At 38.8% G+C, this 16,052-nt stretch overlaps 2 protein-coding genes and 1 long non-coding RNA gene across 6 annotated transcripts; 2 read left to right on the forward strand and 1 right to left on the reverse strand.

Moving 5' to 3' along the window:
• The first annotated feature begins 639 nt into the window (after positions 1–639).
• LOC144716461 (uncharacterized) lies at positions 640–3,614 on the forward strand. 3 transcript variants are annotated; one of them, XM_078591568.1, is made up of 7 exons: positions 643–1,163; positions 1,438–1,515; positions 1,811–1,845; positions 1,942–1,997; positions 2,841–2,948; positions 3,025–3,102; positions 3,222–3,614. In XM_078591568.1, exons 1-6 carry the CDS (start codon positions 765–767, stop codon positions 3,081–3,083), a joined length of 735 nt encoding a protein of 244 aa, XP_078447694.1. In that variant the 5' UTR covers positions 643–764; the 3' UTR covers positions 3,084–3,102; positions 3,222–3,614. The 3 variants fall into 3 exon arrangements, with proteins under 3 accessions (XP_078447695.1, XP_078447694.1, XP_078447693.1); XM_078591567.1 differs by having other exon boundaries at positions 644–1,163; positions 3,193–3,614; XM_078591569.1 differs by lacking the exons at positions 2,841–2,948; positions 3,025–3,102; positions 3,222–3,614 and adding an exon at positions 2,176–2,527 and having other exon boundaries at positions 640–1,163.
• Positions 3,615–10,138: 6,524 nt separating this feature from the next.
• LOC144714759 (uncharacterized) lies at positions 10,139–10,979 on the reverse strand. Its single transcript, XR_013584469.1, has 3 exons — positions 10,902–10,979; positions 10,775–10,817; positions 10,139–10,689 (listed from the first exon to the last, which is right to left on the reverse strand). It is a non-coding gene; the product is annotated as an uncharacterized LOC144714759 (long non-coding RNA).
• A 156-nt stretch (positions 10,980–11,135) lies between these two features.
• On the forward strand, positions 11,136–15,197 carry LOC144716462 (importin subunit alpha-like). 2 transcript variants are annotated; one of them, XM_078591570.1, is made up of 10 exons: positions 11,136–11,498; positions 12,033–12,129; positions 12,361–12,548; positions 12,635–12,769; positions 13,081–13,266; positions 13,364–13,530; positions 13,619–13,697; positions 13,792–13,923; positions 14,047–14,174; positions 14,580–15,197. In XM_078591570.1, the coding sequence occupies exons 1-10, from the start codon at positions 11,214–11,216 to the stop codon at positions 14,956–14,958; spliced, it is 1,776 nt and encodes a 591-aa protein (XP_078447696.1). In that variant the 5' UTR covers positions 11,136–11,213; the 3' UTR covers positions 14,959–15,197. The 2 variants fall into 2 exon arrangements, with proteins under 2 accessions (XP_078447696.1, XP_078447697.1); XM_078591571.1 differs by having other exon boundaries at positions 12,457–12,548.
• The last annotated feature ends 855 nt before the right edge of the window (positions 15,198–16,052 follow it).

Genomic DNA, 16,052 nt, shown 5'->3' on the forward strand with positions numbered 1-16,052 from the left:
AATGGCGGGGGACTATATAGGAGGACCAGATTTCCCCATATCTTCTCCCTCTCTCTTCCCTCATCAAAATTTTACCTCCCCAATATCTTAATAATGAAAGAAGGGAAGATAAGCATAAATGTGCTAAGGGACTTGTCTCCACTCCGCACCCACAGCTAGGGTTGGACATTTAGGACCGAGGACAGGTTTGACCGGATCGAACTGGGACTGTATGACCTCCATTTGAGGGTGGACCAATTTGTCAAACAGGTTAAGTTCCAAAGGTCAAAACGGACCGGAACCAGAAGTATATTATTTAAGATTTTTTATAAAATTCTAAAAATATCAAATCCAACTCGATGGAGAGTTTTCCATTGAGCTCCGCGTAGACGCCATATATTTGACCATCCGTGGGTACCCACTTGATGTAGAGGATATTTAATATTACTATGAACATAAATTGTCTACTTTGACTTTGACCATACCGGACGGGACCGGGACCGAACAAGAACTAACCTGAACTGGACAGAAGTTTAGATAAGATCTAAGTCTTTCCTAAAAACCATAAGATCTAGCATTTCTTGGATTTCTTGCTTACCAGAGAGGGTCAAAGTCCCATCCTGGTAAACGGATAAGGATGGCGAGATTTGGTTTCCGGGTGAAACTACCAGCCTACGAGGAAGCCGAATTGGATTTCCCATCGTCTTGTTCTCTCCCGCCCGATATTCCCCCGAAAAATCTGAAGAGACCCACAAACCGAAGAAACCCATGGCGGCCCAAAGGCTATGTTCTTCCTTGAATCGCCTTCTTCTTCAGTGACCATGATCGCTGCTCAGATTTCCACCGTCGCCGTCGCCGGGCCACCCGCCAGGCCCGGCTTCGGACCCCTCGGCTCGAGCCATACACCAATCGGCCGAACCCATCTCCGCAAATCTCTTGATTTTGCCGGAGATGGGTTGGAGAAGTTGAGGGCAGTGGCCAAAGTGAAGAAAAATTATAGCTTGGTAGTGGCCATGGCGAACCAAGGCTTTGATTTCAACAGCGGCGGGGGAAGAGGAGGAGGAGGCGGGGATAAGAACGAAACGGTTAGAATTATTGGGAATCTTGTTCTGGCGATTGGGTTGACTTATCTCACCATGACTGGGCAATTGGGTTGGGTCCTTGACGCCGTTGTTTCCATCTGGGTGAGCTCCGACTGCCTATTTTGCAGTTTTTAAATCAAGTTTATTCTCAATCGCTCGCTCTTTTTCTGTGGATTGCTAGCGGAATTAACTTTTTAAAAATGATTTTGGAGGCATAATCGATACCCGATTTCTGTTTTGTGTTATCAGACATCATTTTGAGCAAGCGAGGAGCTTCTTCTCCAAATTATATATTCTTTTTGGCGTTCTTGCTGCAGTATTTTGATGAACCCATTTGAGCTAATTTGATCTAATTTAGCGGCAATGATTGCTACAGCTTCTTGCGTTTCTGCTGCCGATATTGGGTCTGGCAGCTTTCTTCTGGTTTGCTGGACAGGATATTGTTCAGGACAGCGTAAGATCTCCTTGACCTTTACTATCCTTTAAATTAGCTCATTTCAGAGGCTGGCAGTCATTTATTTCAAGTTATGTCGACTTATTACGGAATTGATTCTTTTTTTTTTAGTGGAACTGAGCTTTTAATTACTTCTCATGAAAATGCACTTGAAAATCATCCTTGTTAAGACTAGCGTAAAGATTAAAGAATAGCGTGAAATGATTCATTCAAAAAATTAGCTTCTGTTGCGTGATTTGAGCTCAGTTTTTATTTTCCGATTTTCCTACCTCTAATTGCTTTTCTTACATCGCAGTGCCCGAATTGTGGTAATGAGTTCCAAATATTCAAGTAAGAGCTTGAAATTTCCCCTGTCCAGGTTTTTTTTTCATATCCATGAGATTTTGGATTGTGTAATTCTATGCCTGATTAAATTGAAATTTGCAGATCGTCTTTGAAGGATGGTGTACAGTTCTGCCCTTACTGCGCCCAACCAATCACCGGTTCGATCATCCTTCACCCATGAATAAATTTTTTTGGTCACAGAGCTAGATGTTTATCGTGATCTTATTCTACAACACGATCCATGACACCTGTTCGGAGAATTTCAGCTATTTAAACCTTTTAGGGTCGTTTTGGTCTTTCATCGTTTTGGTAATTTTCCCTTTTTAATATCTGTAGCCTGATTCGAGCCAAATCAGGAACTATAAACGTTAGCGGCTGGTGAAAAGGCTCGTTTAGATCCTTACTAAAATTAGAGATGCTTGATATGTTAAATAAGACGGACCACCCACAAGAATGGACGTTTTGGAGTATTGAAACTTTCAGCAGGCAGTCAAGGAGATCCTCCAAGACTGAGTGGTGGAAAGAACCGATCCGGTCCTCTCTACACAAGGGCCATCTGATCCAGCCGTCTGAAGACTATTTTTCTTTTCTACTTCTCCTTTTTCTGTTCCCGTCGATCTCCCTTCAAGGTGACAAACTGGTTATTTGTTGTGGAAGGAATATTTTTATCGTTGTCTCTTTGTTATTCTCACAAGTCTCTTTAAGTCTGTTGTCGCAATTCGGATACACCTGAATTGTATCATAGCCCTCCCAAACATTTTTGGTCAAAATGTAGGCTTTCATCACAGTCAAGTATTTATGAAAATATATTGAAGTAGAACTCAAATGTTTATCACTCAATTATATCGAAGCTTCATCTTCCATTTCCTCTTAAATATTTTTAATAATGAAGAATTGTTTTTCTGAGAATGCCAATTACAGAAATATCTTGGGGATAGCTGGAGTTTTGATGCAGATGATTACAATTTTCTTTCCTGAACATCGGATACTTTGATTTTCAGTGGAGGGAAACAAATTTGTGATGGAATCTGCCCGTTTCTCCTCCAATAGATCTGCCAAATTCAGGGAGGCTTTCAAAAGCAACTCGTCCCCCCGATCAACGAAAAAAGGTTTGCTCTCCACCTTAGTTTTCTTGCAAATATTTTATTATTCTTGAGGAACTCAACATTCTTGGCCTATTTCCAGAGAAGCCATCTTCTGGGGTGATTGTTGACATTGAGGCTGAAGTCATGGACGCTGAATGACGTAATCGTTGACTCTTAGGTAAACTGTTGACTATCTGTACTCCTTGACCAATTTTCTTGAGTAATGGCCCATCAGTCTCTTATCCATTTTCTTTGGTGTTATTCTCAGGAGAAATTAATTATACTATTTTTCATTAGAGAATCTACGCGGGCTCCATTGATGCACTGACATCTGGCAGTGTTAATTCCGCATGTCAACTGTTGTATGACCATATGTACGTGCCACGTGGCAGTCGGAAGGGGGGAAATTTGACCAAGATGCTGAAATGATGAGCCTGAGTGGGGAGACAAAAATTATACAGAGGAATGATGTCTTCCTGATGAAGTTTAAATGCCCGGGTATGAAGGAGCTCCTGCTCTTTCTCTCTCTATCTCTACCTCTCTATCTCTCCCCCCTCTATATTGTGGATAGTGGGTCATTGATATTCGCTGCGTATTGTTGACCGCTGAGTGCAATTTTGAGATACTTAAGTCATGTGATTAGTTTGGGTGGATCTTCAGCAGAGAAAGGGACCTGATATATTTTTACAATTACCTTACCATTTCTCTATCTCTGTAATAGTTGACTTGCCCAACTTTTGACAATGTGTTTAGACTCATTAGGCCTTATTAATGTCCATTTATTATTGCTTGTTTCCACTTCATCTGCTAATCCAACATCAGCTTGTGTTACCACATCCATCAATTACTGCCATCTGATCGTGTCAAAATATTTGATCTGAAATTCCTTGTCTCTTGTGGGATTTGAGCTTATGGTTTCTAACGAGAAATGTGACTTCACCATCCTACCGACAACCTTTTTGTGAGAAAAATGTATTCTTTATATATTTTATCATTTTGCTAGGTCAACCTCTCCATGTTTTCCATGCATGCCCTCATTCCTGACTGCATCTTCTAGTGCTTGCTGCACACCTACCTAGTTTGCTGCACGCCCCAGTCACATTTCAAGCCTTGATGAGCTTAATGTTCCGACAAGTCATGCAAAGGTTTGTACTGTTTTTTTTTTGTGATATCCTGAGTTATAGTATGTTTGAGGTGGACTAGTCTTTGATGATCTTTAATTTCATGTGTATTCAATATGTCATTGTGTGGTTAGAGTGCCATACAATATATTTATAACCTTTACTTAGTATAGTAATTAAGCAAAGGTAGATCCTCAGGGAGCCCAGGTAATGAGATTAGATGATTTCTTTTGTGGTTAGAGAGATTTATTTTTGAATATATGAGAGTAATTTAGGTTGAGAGATGTGACTTCTGGGAGATGAGAGGATGACAGCGAGTAAGAGAGAGCATTATTACTACGAGAATGAATAAAAGACCTGGTGTTTGAAAGGGTTATGGGGAGAGTTGATTGACCTGAATAAGAATTAAAATAGTTACGATGAGGGGAGATGATGGAAGATGACTAACGATGTCTAATTCAAGGTAAATGAATAGTTTCACCACACTTAATGAAAAACAAAACCTACATTATACATGGAACAGAATACAGAGAAACACACAATCCAAACCTCCACACAAACCCCGATGAAAGCCTGTCCTAGGCCAGGTGATGCTCGGCTTGCTCCGATCGTTTCCTTCTCGTTCTCTTGTTTCCACCACTCATTCTATGCATCCAGCAATGCAACACATGATCCTCTCATTCTCCCTCTGGTAGCCTGTTGCTAAGGGAAGAAACCAAAAAAAACCCATAGATACTAGATATTCATATCTCCCTCATTTTAAATCATTTTAATCCCAAGTCCCCTCTAATCGATCTGTAATTTGATCCACCATCTTTATAAATCCTCAAAGCTTAATTTTCATGCTGGTAATTGGGGATTAACTCATAATGAACCTGACCTTTTACAACTTCCAAACCTTAGTTGGTGCTGCCCAAAGTCACCGGCATATCCAGTCCTTTGTCATTGTCGTTGCATCCATAACATGGTTATCTGCCTATCCCATGCATCAAAGTTCTCATTGAAAATGTGAGAATAAACCACTTGATTTCAGAGAAGTCGAATGGGGTTAGTTTATCAAAGTAAAGACATGATAACACATAAAATGATGCATGTAGGGATTAAAATGCATAATTCACGTAAATGCGGTATTTCATGTTAAGATAAATATCATTGCATGATTTAATGATACATCATGGCCTAGAAATGATATTTCAATGCATGTATGTAACAACAATTTCATGCTTATCAGTCTTGCAATCAGTACAATAACATAACTTACATGTCAATGCCAAGAAGTGCCTTTTTCACCAAAGACCATTAGTGTACCAGGGCCAGTGGATTTTAATAAGAGACATGCCAACTGAAGAGGCCAAGCTTCACATTGTTAGAGAATGGCACATTCTATAGAGTGTCTGAATGCATCGAGGATCCTTGCGACTTGTTGGATATTATCACCAATTCCATAGCACGACCCTTGATGCAATTTTTGAAAAAGGGAGCTTTTAGTGTGGTCATTGGAGGCTCATTGTGCTTTCATGCCCTCATGCAACCATTCTCTTTCCCAATGGTCCATATTCTTCTAAAATTATCTTGTGAGCCTTTGTATGAGACACTCTACCTCAAGTGGGCGTGGGGTCATTCTCATGTCGCAAGAACAACCCATTTATTACGTCATCCATGTATTTTCACTATCTAAGTGCTACAGTTTTGTCTACGAACAAGAGCTGATCATGATTATCGTTTGGCACTAAATTTGTGTCCTTACTTAATGTTGTATTTGATATGGTTATTCCAAATCAATACAGTATCAAACACCTCCTTGAGAAGTGAAACATCCAACGGGAATACAATAAGCTGCTCTCCGAGGAAGGCTGTGATCCAATACTAGGAAGGCTGTCTAAACAAAGTTGTTGGCATGCTATCCCACCTTCCATTGATTTTCAAGGAACAAATGTGTTCAATGTTCGTAGATGAGTAGGTAGACTCCAATGAAATCAAGAAGGAAATGTAGCAAGACTCAATCCTACAATAACTAAATCAATTGGTCTTCTAAGGAGTGTTGTTTTCTCCCAAGTACTCAACGGTGGATGAACACTTTCTACACCTAGTGTGGATCATGTTGCCAAAATCCTGGGCAAATAAAAAACACATGCAAGAAGAATTCCTTGACAACATGTTATGATGTATTGTGGGGGGGGGGGGGGGGTCAAAAAGCTACAAGAGAATCAAGGTATAGAAGGATTATACATCAAATCCTTGATAGATTGACTCAAAGAGATTGACTCAAGGAAGAAGATGCATCAAATCCTTGGCCAGGATAGTAGGGATATTGGAGAAGGTGTTCTCCAATGATTCCTGTTTTACATCAATACTAACTGAATGGTAGATTAGGGTCTGACGACTAACCATACTCTAAGTCATTTGGGAGGCTTTCATAGACAAAGGATTATACATATATATGAAATGATGACAGTAAAGGTTCAATGAGAGAGTTCAAACATTAATTTATATCTTCGAGCGCATGAGGTGTGGCTTGGCACCCCATGCCCTTGAAACTTAACCTATGAATTGACTTAAATCGATCCTTGATTAATTAATATTTATGTCGATTTATTTAATTAATAAGGTTGTACAATAAATGTTATAGGTAGGATGTTTCCCTCTAGAAATAAGGCTGGACACCTCTAGGAATTATCATACTCTACGAGGGTCACACACACAAGATTAAAGGATGTTGGAAGATGTAATTTATGGTTAAGGACATTTATGAAAAAGTTCTTGATGAGTATAAATATGGGGGGCCCATTTTAGGTTCCCCTCTCTTACTTTCACTCTCTACTAATTACATTGGAGAGTTTTGATGGTAAGGAGTGTTGGGTTCGGTGCCTTGGTTTGTTCATAGAAAATACGTTTCCATGGATGCAGAAGCGTGTTGATTGATTCATAATCAATCTTTAAAATCATACATCAAATTTACCTTTTTGGGAAACTTATTCCACCCTTGACATGCTCACTTTGAGATCGTTCCGAAGTCGTTCATGTGTCCGGCTTCAAGAAGTATCCACGCGATCACTCGGCGCTTGGATCCCCGTCTCTTCTTCTTCAACTCTCCTTGAGGACTCTCTCCTTAGTTGAGTAGTGATCTAGAGAACGAATAATGGGAGGGGCTTTCAAATCAGGCTTCAAAGGGTGCTTAAAATGAGATCCCTTTCCCTCTTTATATTTTATTAAAGATTTTTCTCAAAAACCCTACAAAGTAAAATATATCCACCAATGCCCTTATGACCTTGTGTGTGTGACCCTCTAGGCCCATGTATCATTCTAGTTAATAACTTTAGTGGCCCAATAACATTTATTGACCAAACTTATTAATTAACTATATCAACACATAGATCAATTAAATAAGGATTGATTTAACACAATCGATAGTTTAAGTTTCCAGCCCGTGGGGTGCCAAGCTACACCTCGTGCTCTAAAAGATACTGAGTATCTCAAACTCTCTCATGGAACCTTTACCGTCATCAGTTACCGTATATGTATAATCCATCATGCGCACGAGACTCTCGAATGACTTAGGGTATGGTTTATCGTCAAACCGTAATCCATCATTCAATTAGTACTGATGCAAAACAGGGATCATTGGAGAACGCCTTCTCCAATATCCTCACTACCCTGTACAGGGATTTTTCTGCATCGTCTTCCTTGATTCAATCTCCTCTTATATCAAGGAGGGATGATCCCCTCTTGACCACTCAATCATGTCTGTAAGCTTCTTACTACATCCGAGCTATGACTTATTTGAATCCCATGATTAGAGGCTCGTAGGTTGTGGTCAAAACGTAGTCGCCCACTCAGAAAGATGTCCTTGGTGTCTTCAGTTAGTGGATCACTTGTACAACCATGACTTGAATCAACTTGATTGACATTGAGGTATAATACCATTCCTGGATTCCTACAGATCAATTCAGTGAACTCTTTCTCTTAAGAGCACCCACTTTTGTCCTTAGTGTCACCACACTAATAACCACAGGATCAACTATACTTATCGTATAAGTAGGATCAGCTAGTGCTATTCTATCTGGAGAATTCGATATCCGTCTTGACTATCCATCAAATATGAATATTTATAATACATGTTTAACGACTAGTGAACACTATATTATGATATCATCATAATTCACTAAGTCATTGCACACATTCATGTACTTCATTATAATAATGAATGTTAATATTTATTTAATGAACTTAAATAAACATGGTATTGTGATTGGCTTGACGGCCACATAATATCCATCAAGGAGATCACCAAGGTCTTTAAGAAGAGTTGGAGAAGAAAGAGATGAGATCTTGCAGTCCTATGATTGTTTGGATACTATAGAGACTGGGCATATAAACGGCCTCAAGATACTCCCCCAAGGAGTTGGTTAAAGACAGAACAATTTCCCCACAAGGTACACAAATTTTTAGATCAATCGAGAATCGACTTCAGCTTTTGCATCTTAGAAAAGTGCTTTCCAATCCTTCATGGCCAAGAACTCAACACCTTGCTTGTCCATGCAACATATTTGTGTATCTTGTGCTTGGTATACCATTTTGTGCCTCGTGTGCATTCTATGACTTGTATGTCCTTGTACATACCTTGTTGAATGTGTCCCTACATGTGCCTCAAGGGGATTGTGAGTGTTGGATACATGTTGTGAAGAAACTCTCATTGGCTAGATGAGTGCCAAAGGCTTCACCTCCAGTTGGGAGTTTTGGGGGGAGGGGAGGGGGGCTGTTTTGAGAAGGCCTAATAAGCCTAATTGATCCATCAGGCCTATCAATTCCCAGCCATCTAAATATCTGTTTCTTTTATCTTGTTAAGTACAATAATTTTTTGTGTGTGTCTTAGGTCTACATAAACATAAACGTCATGCAATCTGTCATTCCTAGTTAATACAATTTATTCGTGTTCTCGAATCTCTCAACTCCCTTAGCCTTCTGTTTGGCAATGCTCTACCCGATGGAATCAAGGCTCCTCCTGCCACCCTACCTTAGTCTCTATTCTTCTTATACACATGCTTATGATTATTTCAATACCTATAACACATTTTTTAATGTAGGTCAATCTAACAAACTTGTGACAGATTCCAGGATGTTAGGAAACGTAAAAATAAAATTCAATCATTAAGTATTTAATATTCTATACTGAGATGATCAAGATCAATGAAGTATTATAATTTTCCTCCTCAGTTTCGTTCAATGAAACATACTGCAGAGTTTATATTTTAGAGATGCAAAATAGATTTTACTCCACTACAAATTCTTCTTGTTGTCACTGTTTTCTTCTCAAGAGAATCAAAAGGCAAGATATGTTGTTGGAAATTCAGAATTTGAGGATAGAGAAATAATGTGACCAGCCGTTGGGGCCGTAGAGTTGAAGGGAAGGCTGTGATGGACCTTTTATTTAATTCGAAATCACATAACAACTGTTATTCCCTCTTTGTGTGTACCACATATTTTCAATGACCATTCAAAATGGTTAGACACTCGATGAGGAAAATGGAAAATTGATCATAATATGTGGCAATATGTTATCTTAATGTAGTGCGATGTTAAGTTAAATAAACATAATATATTAACAATAACTTCCAGGATATATAAAAAGTTATGATATAATTATAACTCAACCTATTTATAGATTTATGAAAGTAAAGGAAATATTGAAGTACAGTTTTATATCCTGGAAGTTATTGTTAATATATCAGAAGGAAAGAACACTTAAGGACATCAGCAAGGATTAACTGGAAATAAAGTTAAGAGGAAGAGCTCAATGGACACTAATGTTCAGTGACCTTCACCTGTTGATCATAATTTGATGCAAGGGAATATAAAAATATTTATAAGGGTATTTAAATTTGTATGAGAACTGCGATATGGAGAAAATGGAAAGCAATATTTAAAGAAATAAAAAGGATAAGAAATTCGGATCATGGGAACCAAAAAGTGATCTAATGAGTTCTATTTACTAATTTTACATAAACCTCATTTATGAGTTCCAACATGATAAAATAGAACTATAGAAAGTATTAGGAATATTGATTTGAGCAGAGAAATACAATATGGTAAAAATATATTACTGTACCCTGAGAAATCAAAACAGAATACAATGATGAATTTATGAACTTCTCTAGAAGTAAAATTGATGCAAGTATAGAAATTAAGCAAACCATCCTGAGTCACGTCCAGGGCAAGGCTGAATCGGTCTACGGACACGACCCTAAGAAATCAAAACAGAATACAATGATGAATTTATGAACTTCTCTAGAAGTAAAATTGATGCAAGTATAGAAATTAAGCAAACCATCCTGAGTCACGTCCAGGGCAAGGCTGAATCGGCCTACGGACACGACCTTAAGAAATCAAAACAGAATACAATGATGAATTTATGAACTTCTCTAGAAGTAAAATTGATGCAAGTATAGAAATTAAGCAAACCATCCTGAGTCACGTCCAGGGCAAGGCTGAATCGGTCTACGGACACGACCCTAAGAAATCAAAACAGAATACAATGATGAATTTATGAACTTCTCTAGAAGTAAACTTGATGTCAGTATAGAAAAATTAAGCAAACCATCCTCGTTCGCGTCCAGGGCAAGGCTGAATCGGCCTACGGACACGACCTTAAGAAATCAAAACAGAATACAATGATGAATTTATGAACTTCTCTAGAAGTAAAATTGATGTCAGTATAGAAATTAAGCAAACCATCCTGGGTCGCGTCCAGGATAAGGCTGAATCGGACATGACCCTGAGAAATCAAAACAGAATGCAATGATGAAAATATGAACTTCTGTCCAAGTAAAATTGATGTCAGTATAGAAATTAAGCAAACCATCCTGGGTCGCATCCAGGGCAAGGCTGAATCGGTCTACAAACACGACCCTCTGGATTTACCCAGCACCCTGTTTCTTGCCAATAATAATACAACTATTAATATCAGCAAACTTTATATAGAAATTTGAATGATAGTTAAAAGTATATAAACATACGGATGAATATTTTGGTAAAAATGAAGTAAAAGTGAGGAGTGAACAAATAAATACACAAGCAAAGAAGAAATCTTTAGAACTGGAGTGGAGTTGATCTTCGTTCTACTCGTCTTCTCTCTTCTCTGTCGTGGGATCTGCCCAAGCAGGAGAGAAAGATGTCGCTCCGGCCGGGAGGCGGGGGAAGGAGGGGCAGAGGCGAAGCTCGGAGAGGAAAGTACAAGAAAGGAGTGGACTTGGTGGAGGCCAGGCGGAGAAGAGAAGAGGGTTTTGTCGAAATCAGGAAGGACAAACGAGGGGACAGCCTCTCCCGGAAGAGGCGGCTTGTATTCTCTTCTTCCGAAGATTCTGTCAATATTCAAGGGGCAGAGAGCATTTACCAAGGGTCTCTGGCTTGCCATCGACACGGGGTCGGAATTTCTGCCGAGTTTTCTGAAGACGAGGTCCGGTTTCGTTTCCTTCTCCCGCTGAATTAATACCCTTTTTTTTAACCCTGCATTTGGTTCGGAATAGTTCTTTTTGTTGATGGGAATTTGATGCTCATTGATTCAATTTTTTGATTTTATGCTATCTTCAAAATCGATATTATCTTATGTTTGGAAACTATTTTGGGAGTCTCCTCACAATATGGAATTTTTGATGATTGAATGCGCTCGAGACTAGGCAAATTTTTGAACCCTGATTTGGTTCGGAATATTTTTTTTTTTATCCAGCATAAAAAGGGCCGTTTATTTTTTTATCTCTTGCGAGTTGCCACAAAGAGAACTATTTCACTGTACCGATGGAAACTCAATTTTTATAAAATCAACTTCTTTATTTTCTGGGATCTTTGTAAACGAGATTATCGTATGTTTTAGAGACTTCTTTGTTACTTTTCTCTTGATTTTGAATATTTGGTGATATAATGCTCAGGAGACTTTTAGTGATCTTTCATTTTCCTTTACTCTTTGAATTAAAATTTTCCTGTAATACATTAGATGGAGAAAATTTCTGAAATGGCGCTTTGGCTGTGCTCAGAAGATCAGGCTCAGCAAATCAAAGCGTCCACATACTTCAGGAAGATCACATCATTAGGTATCTCTCAACTCTCTTCTTCTGTCTTTGAAGGGGATTTTGGGTAGGCCTCCATTGGGGATAATCTTGGAAGAGTAGAGAGAGAGAAAAAAAAAGACTAGTCTAAAGGGTATTTTTTTTTTTTCAAAAGAAACAAGCCTGGATCTGCTCTCACTAGGGGACCCAGGGATGGGAACATCTATTTAAAGAAAAGCTAATCTAAAGAAAAACTGACAAAATCACCCATGACAGGGGTTAGGGATCCTTACAGTCTTCCACCATCGCTCCATCTATGCTCTTATCTAAAGTGTATTTATCAGAGTGATGGGTCGCTTCTTTTTCATTCAGAGGAAACGGGCCCTATCGACCTGGTCATCAAGGCAGGCGTGGTTCCACGTTTAGTCCATTTTATTTCAAGAAATGATCTTCAAGCTCAGCAGGTACTTCCATTCAAGGTGTCGATGCAAGAATTAAGTTGAATGATATTAAAATATACTACAGCTGTGCGATTTCTTACCCTTTCTAGTTTGAAGCAGCACGCACATTGGTTAATATCACCTCAGGAACATCGGAGCAGACCCGGGTAACTGTTGATGACCACGACGCCGTCCCAAATCTTGTGCAACTCCTGAGCTCTCAGAATGAAGAACTGAGGGAGCAGGTTATGAATAGTTATATTCATATTTCTATTGATATAAGAATAGATATATTATGGGTTCATTCTTTCAAAAAAAAAAGATATATTATGGGTTGAGCACGTCTCGGTGACGATAATGTCAAAGATTTAATGCGTGATGTTGACATAGATGTTGGTTGACGGTTTGCCGATGACATTGTCAGTGTTAATTGGCGTCAATATTGACATCAAAAGTCATATGTTTTGCATCAACATTATTGTCACTGGCAACTGCCCTCTAATTCGACAACGTCAACTAGTGTGTATTTTATTTTATGTATTTTATTTTATAGCAGGCTGTATGTGCTCTAGGGAACATTGCTGGAGACTCGTCCACCTGCAGGGACATTGTCCTTGCAAATGGTGCTTTGATTCAATTGATATCCTTGCTGAATCCCCGATCAAAACTGTCAATGCTTAGGACTGCCTCGTGGGCGTTGTCTAACTTTTTTCGCGGTGATCCAGTGACAATAGATTATCAGGTAAGGAAATTTCAGAACAAAACTGTTCCGCTTGAATTATGTTATATCCGATGGGGAATGAGTTTATCTTTATTATCTTTTTTATAAATTGATTTAGATAAAGTCTGCCCTCTCAGTGCTCCAGAAACTTCTTTATTCAAATGATGACACCATTCTGGAGAATGCCTGCTGGGGACTGGCTTATCTTTTCGGTGGAACAGAGAATCAGCTGGTCGATATTTTTGATGGTGATGGTGTCATCACCAGACTTGTCCAACTGCTTATGTGAGATTAATATATTTATTTATTTTTCAATCAAAGTGATGTATATATTTATTCTAAATTGAGATGTTTATCAAAATCATTAATCTAGGCATCCGTCCCCTGCTGTTAAAACTGTTTCTCTCAAGACTCTGGCGAATATTTCTGCTGGAGATGATTCCCAGTCGCAGGTGAGTACTTTTACCTTCCCATCACTCGGAATTCGTGTGGATTGAATTTAATAATGGAAATACAACGTCACTGGATCATGTTTTATTATTTTAGGTTATCGTTGACAAAGGAGTGTTGTCGTGTTTGCTTCAATTCTTAAAGTCTCACGATCATAATAGTAGTATCAGGCAACTCACAGGCAGGATTATCTCCAACATCATAGCGGGTAATCATTCTCAGGTTCAGGTAAACAAAAATTATCAGGACCTCCCATGTAATTTTCCTGTAATATTTTTTTAATACTGCTAACTTTTTTTTAAATGAATTTTATTATAAACATGAAGAAATGCTGTTTGTTCTAAATGACAGCTAGTCATCGACTCCAAGATCATACCCCCTCTGATTTCTCAGCTGAAGCATGCCGAATTCAATGTCAAGCGAGAAGCTGCTTTCGTCATACTTAATGCCACTTCTAGAGGCACCTTCGAGCAAATCCAGTAATCTCTCTCTATCTCTCTTAATTTGGTTTCGAAGTGGGCCCCATCTCTCTTTTTTCTCTTCCCAAACTTTCCTACTTTTCCTATGCTTTTCTCCTACTCAACTTGGAATTTATGCCCGGCCATCTTACCCTCTCACTCAGTTCCGTCAAGGGTTTTGCGTCTTGGATGTTGATGACGTGTTGACAATGATGTTATTGATGGTGAAACGTTATTGTCCTCATCACCATCCGATGCCGAATTCATCATTGTCTCGTCATCTCATCCTCACTTCTAGTCTCATACCAAGAATAAGATGATGCCGCGATGTCGAATTCATAGTCGTTTGCCTACCCTATCTCTCTCTCTCTCATTTCTCTTTCTCTCACTTGTCCATCTCAGTTGTTTTTCCTTTTTGTCTTGAAGCTTCATCGCAAACCAGGGATGCATTCCATCTCTGTGCAATCTACTGGGTAGTCTGGACTCTGAGGTGGTGGCAGTGTGCCTGGAGGCCCTGGAGAACATGCTCAAGGTTGGGGAGGCTGAGAAGGAGCTGGGCAACGAAGACGGGGCGGTCAACGTCTACGCTCAGGAGGTTGATGACTGTGATGGCTTGGCCAAGATTGAAGATCTCCAGCTCCATCCCCATCCCGCCATCTCCCATGCAGCCATCCGGATGCTGGAGAGGTACTGGGAAGAAGATGAAGATGATAATGATGGTGTTAATGAAGCCGGTGAGGAAGACAAAAGGGATGAAGGGGATGATGGTGACAATAGTGCGGATGCACAGACTACTGTGAGATGAAAGCTCTTCTTGATCTAAGTACTAAGGTTCCATGTGGCGTGGATTAAACCATCATTTTCCAGTCCAACCAATATCTAAAACTGCAACAAATGGGATAGCTGATCTGAAACATGACCGAATGAGAAAACTAGTTGAGGATGTACTGATCTCAATTTTGTAATCAAACGGCCCATAATTTGATCATTGTGACTGGTACACAAGACAATAATATTTTCAACAGCTGAAGTATTCTTGGAACATATAGCTTCAAAGGACAGAGTTCCTTGTTTTCTCTAGTAGGTTTTAGATCTTTCACTCATTTTCTTAAGTGACAAAATGTAAAAAGTTGATGCTCATGACGTTAGATACCCTCCTATGATCGCAAAAACTTCTATTGATAAAAATGCAGATCCTAAATTCTTAATTAAATGACATAGTTATATTTATTTTCATTTTAAAAAAAAGTTTAGATCGGCTGAAAAGTCAATTTGTTTTTTAGAAAAAATTACAGGTCTGAGAAATATTTTTTTGTCTTCAGTGCCATTAGTTAACACATACTAAGAAATAAGATTTTATATCCTACTAATAGCATATTTCACCAACTAAATCATGTTAATATTTTTAAAAACAAAAGTAACTGGCCACATGTGATGGTCTACCAACGGGGAAATCCAAAGTATGAGGACATTAATTGTATTTTTTGTGATGATTCATGCACCAATAGAGCATGTCTTGCACCTAATTCATTATATTCACTTTAACTATAAATTAAAATACACATTTAGTGGACAGGACTCCATGCACCTAATCCATCCACATTTTTTGGTTCAGAAATTAAGAGTTCCCAGCTTGTTTACCTAATTTTATTTATTTTTCAAGAATATGTAGAGTTCATTTAGACGTTTTTGTGAGTTTCAAAAAAATTGCATTATATGGATTTTTTTAGAAAGATTTTTTAGGTTCTTTGACTATCTTGGGTCAGATGGATAGCATATCAGGTTGTAGGACATATCGAACATGAGTGTGAATGTAGCTAATATTGCAAAGGAAATTCTGTGGTTGAATAAGTTCATGACCAATCTCAGCTTGATTCATTTTACCTTAGAGCCTATTGA

This window comes from Wolffia australiana, chromosome 2 (assembly GCF_029677425.1).
Source record: "Wolffia australiana isolate 7733 chromosome 2, ASM2967742v1".
NCBI classification, from domain to species: domain Eukaryota; kingdom Viridiplantae; phylum Streptophyta; class Magnoliopsida; order Alismatales; family Araceae; genus Wolffia; species Wolffia australiana.

Excerpts from the sequence above, each read along its gene's own strand:
- LOC144716461 (XM_078591568.1), top strand. The coding sequence starts at position 765 with ATGTTCTTCCTTGAATCGCCTTCTTCTTCAGTGACCATGATCGCTGCT. Across the intron at positions 1,164-1,437 it reads ACGCCGTTGTTTCCATCTGG|CTTCTTGCGTTTCTGCTGCC; the intron begins GTGAGCTCCGAC and ends TGATTGCTACAG. Across the intron at positions 1,846-1,941 it reads AATGAGTTCCAAATATTCAA|ATCGTCTTTGAAGGATGGTG; the intron begins GTAAGAGCTTGA and ends TGAAATTTGCAG.
- LOC144716462 (XM_078591570.1), top strand. The coding sequence starts at position 11,214 with ATGTCGCTCCGGCCGGGAGGCGGGGGAAGGAGGGGCAGAGGCGAAGCT. Across the intron at positions 12,549-12,634 it reads ATGATCTTCAAGCTCAGCAG|TTTGAAGCAGCACGCACATT; the intron begins GTACTTCCATTC and ends TACCCTTTCTAG. Across the intron at positions 13,924-14,046 it reads GTAATCATTCTCAGGTTCAG|CTAGTCATCGACTCCAAGAT; the intron begins GTAAACAAAAAT and ends TCTAAATGACAG.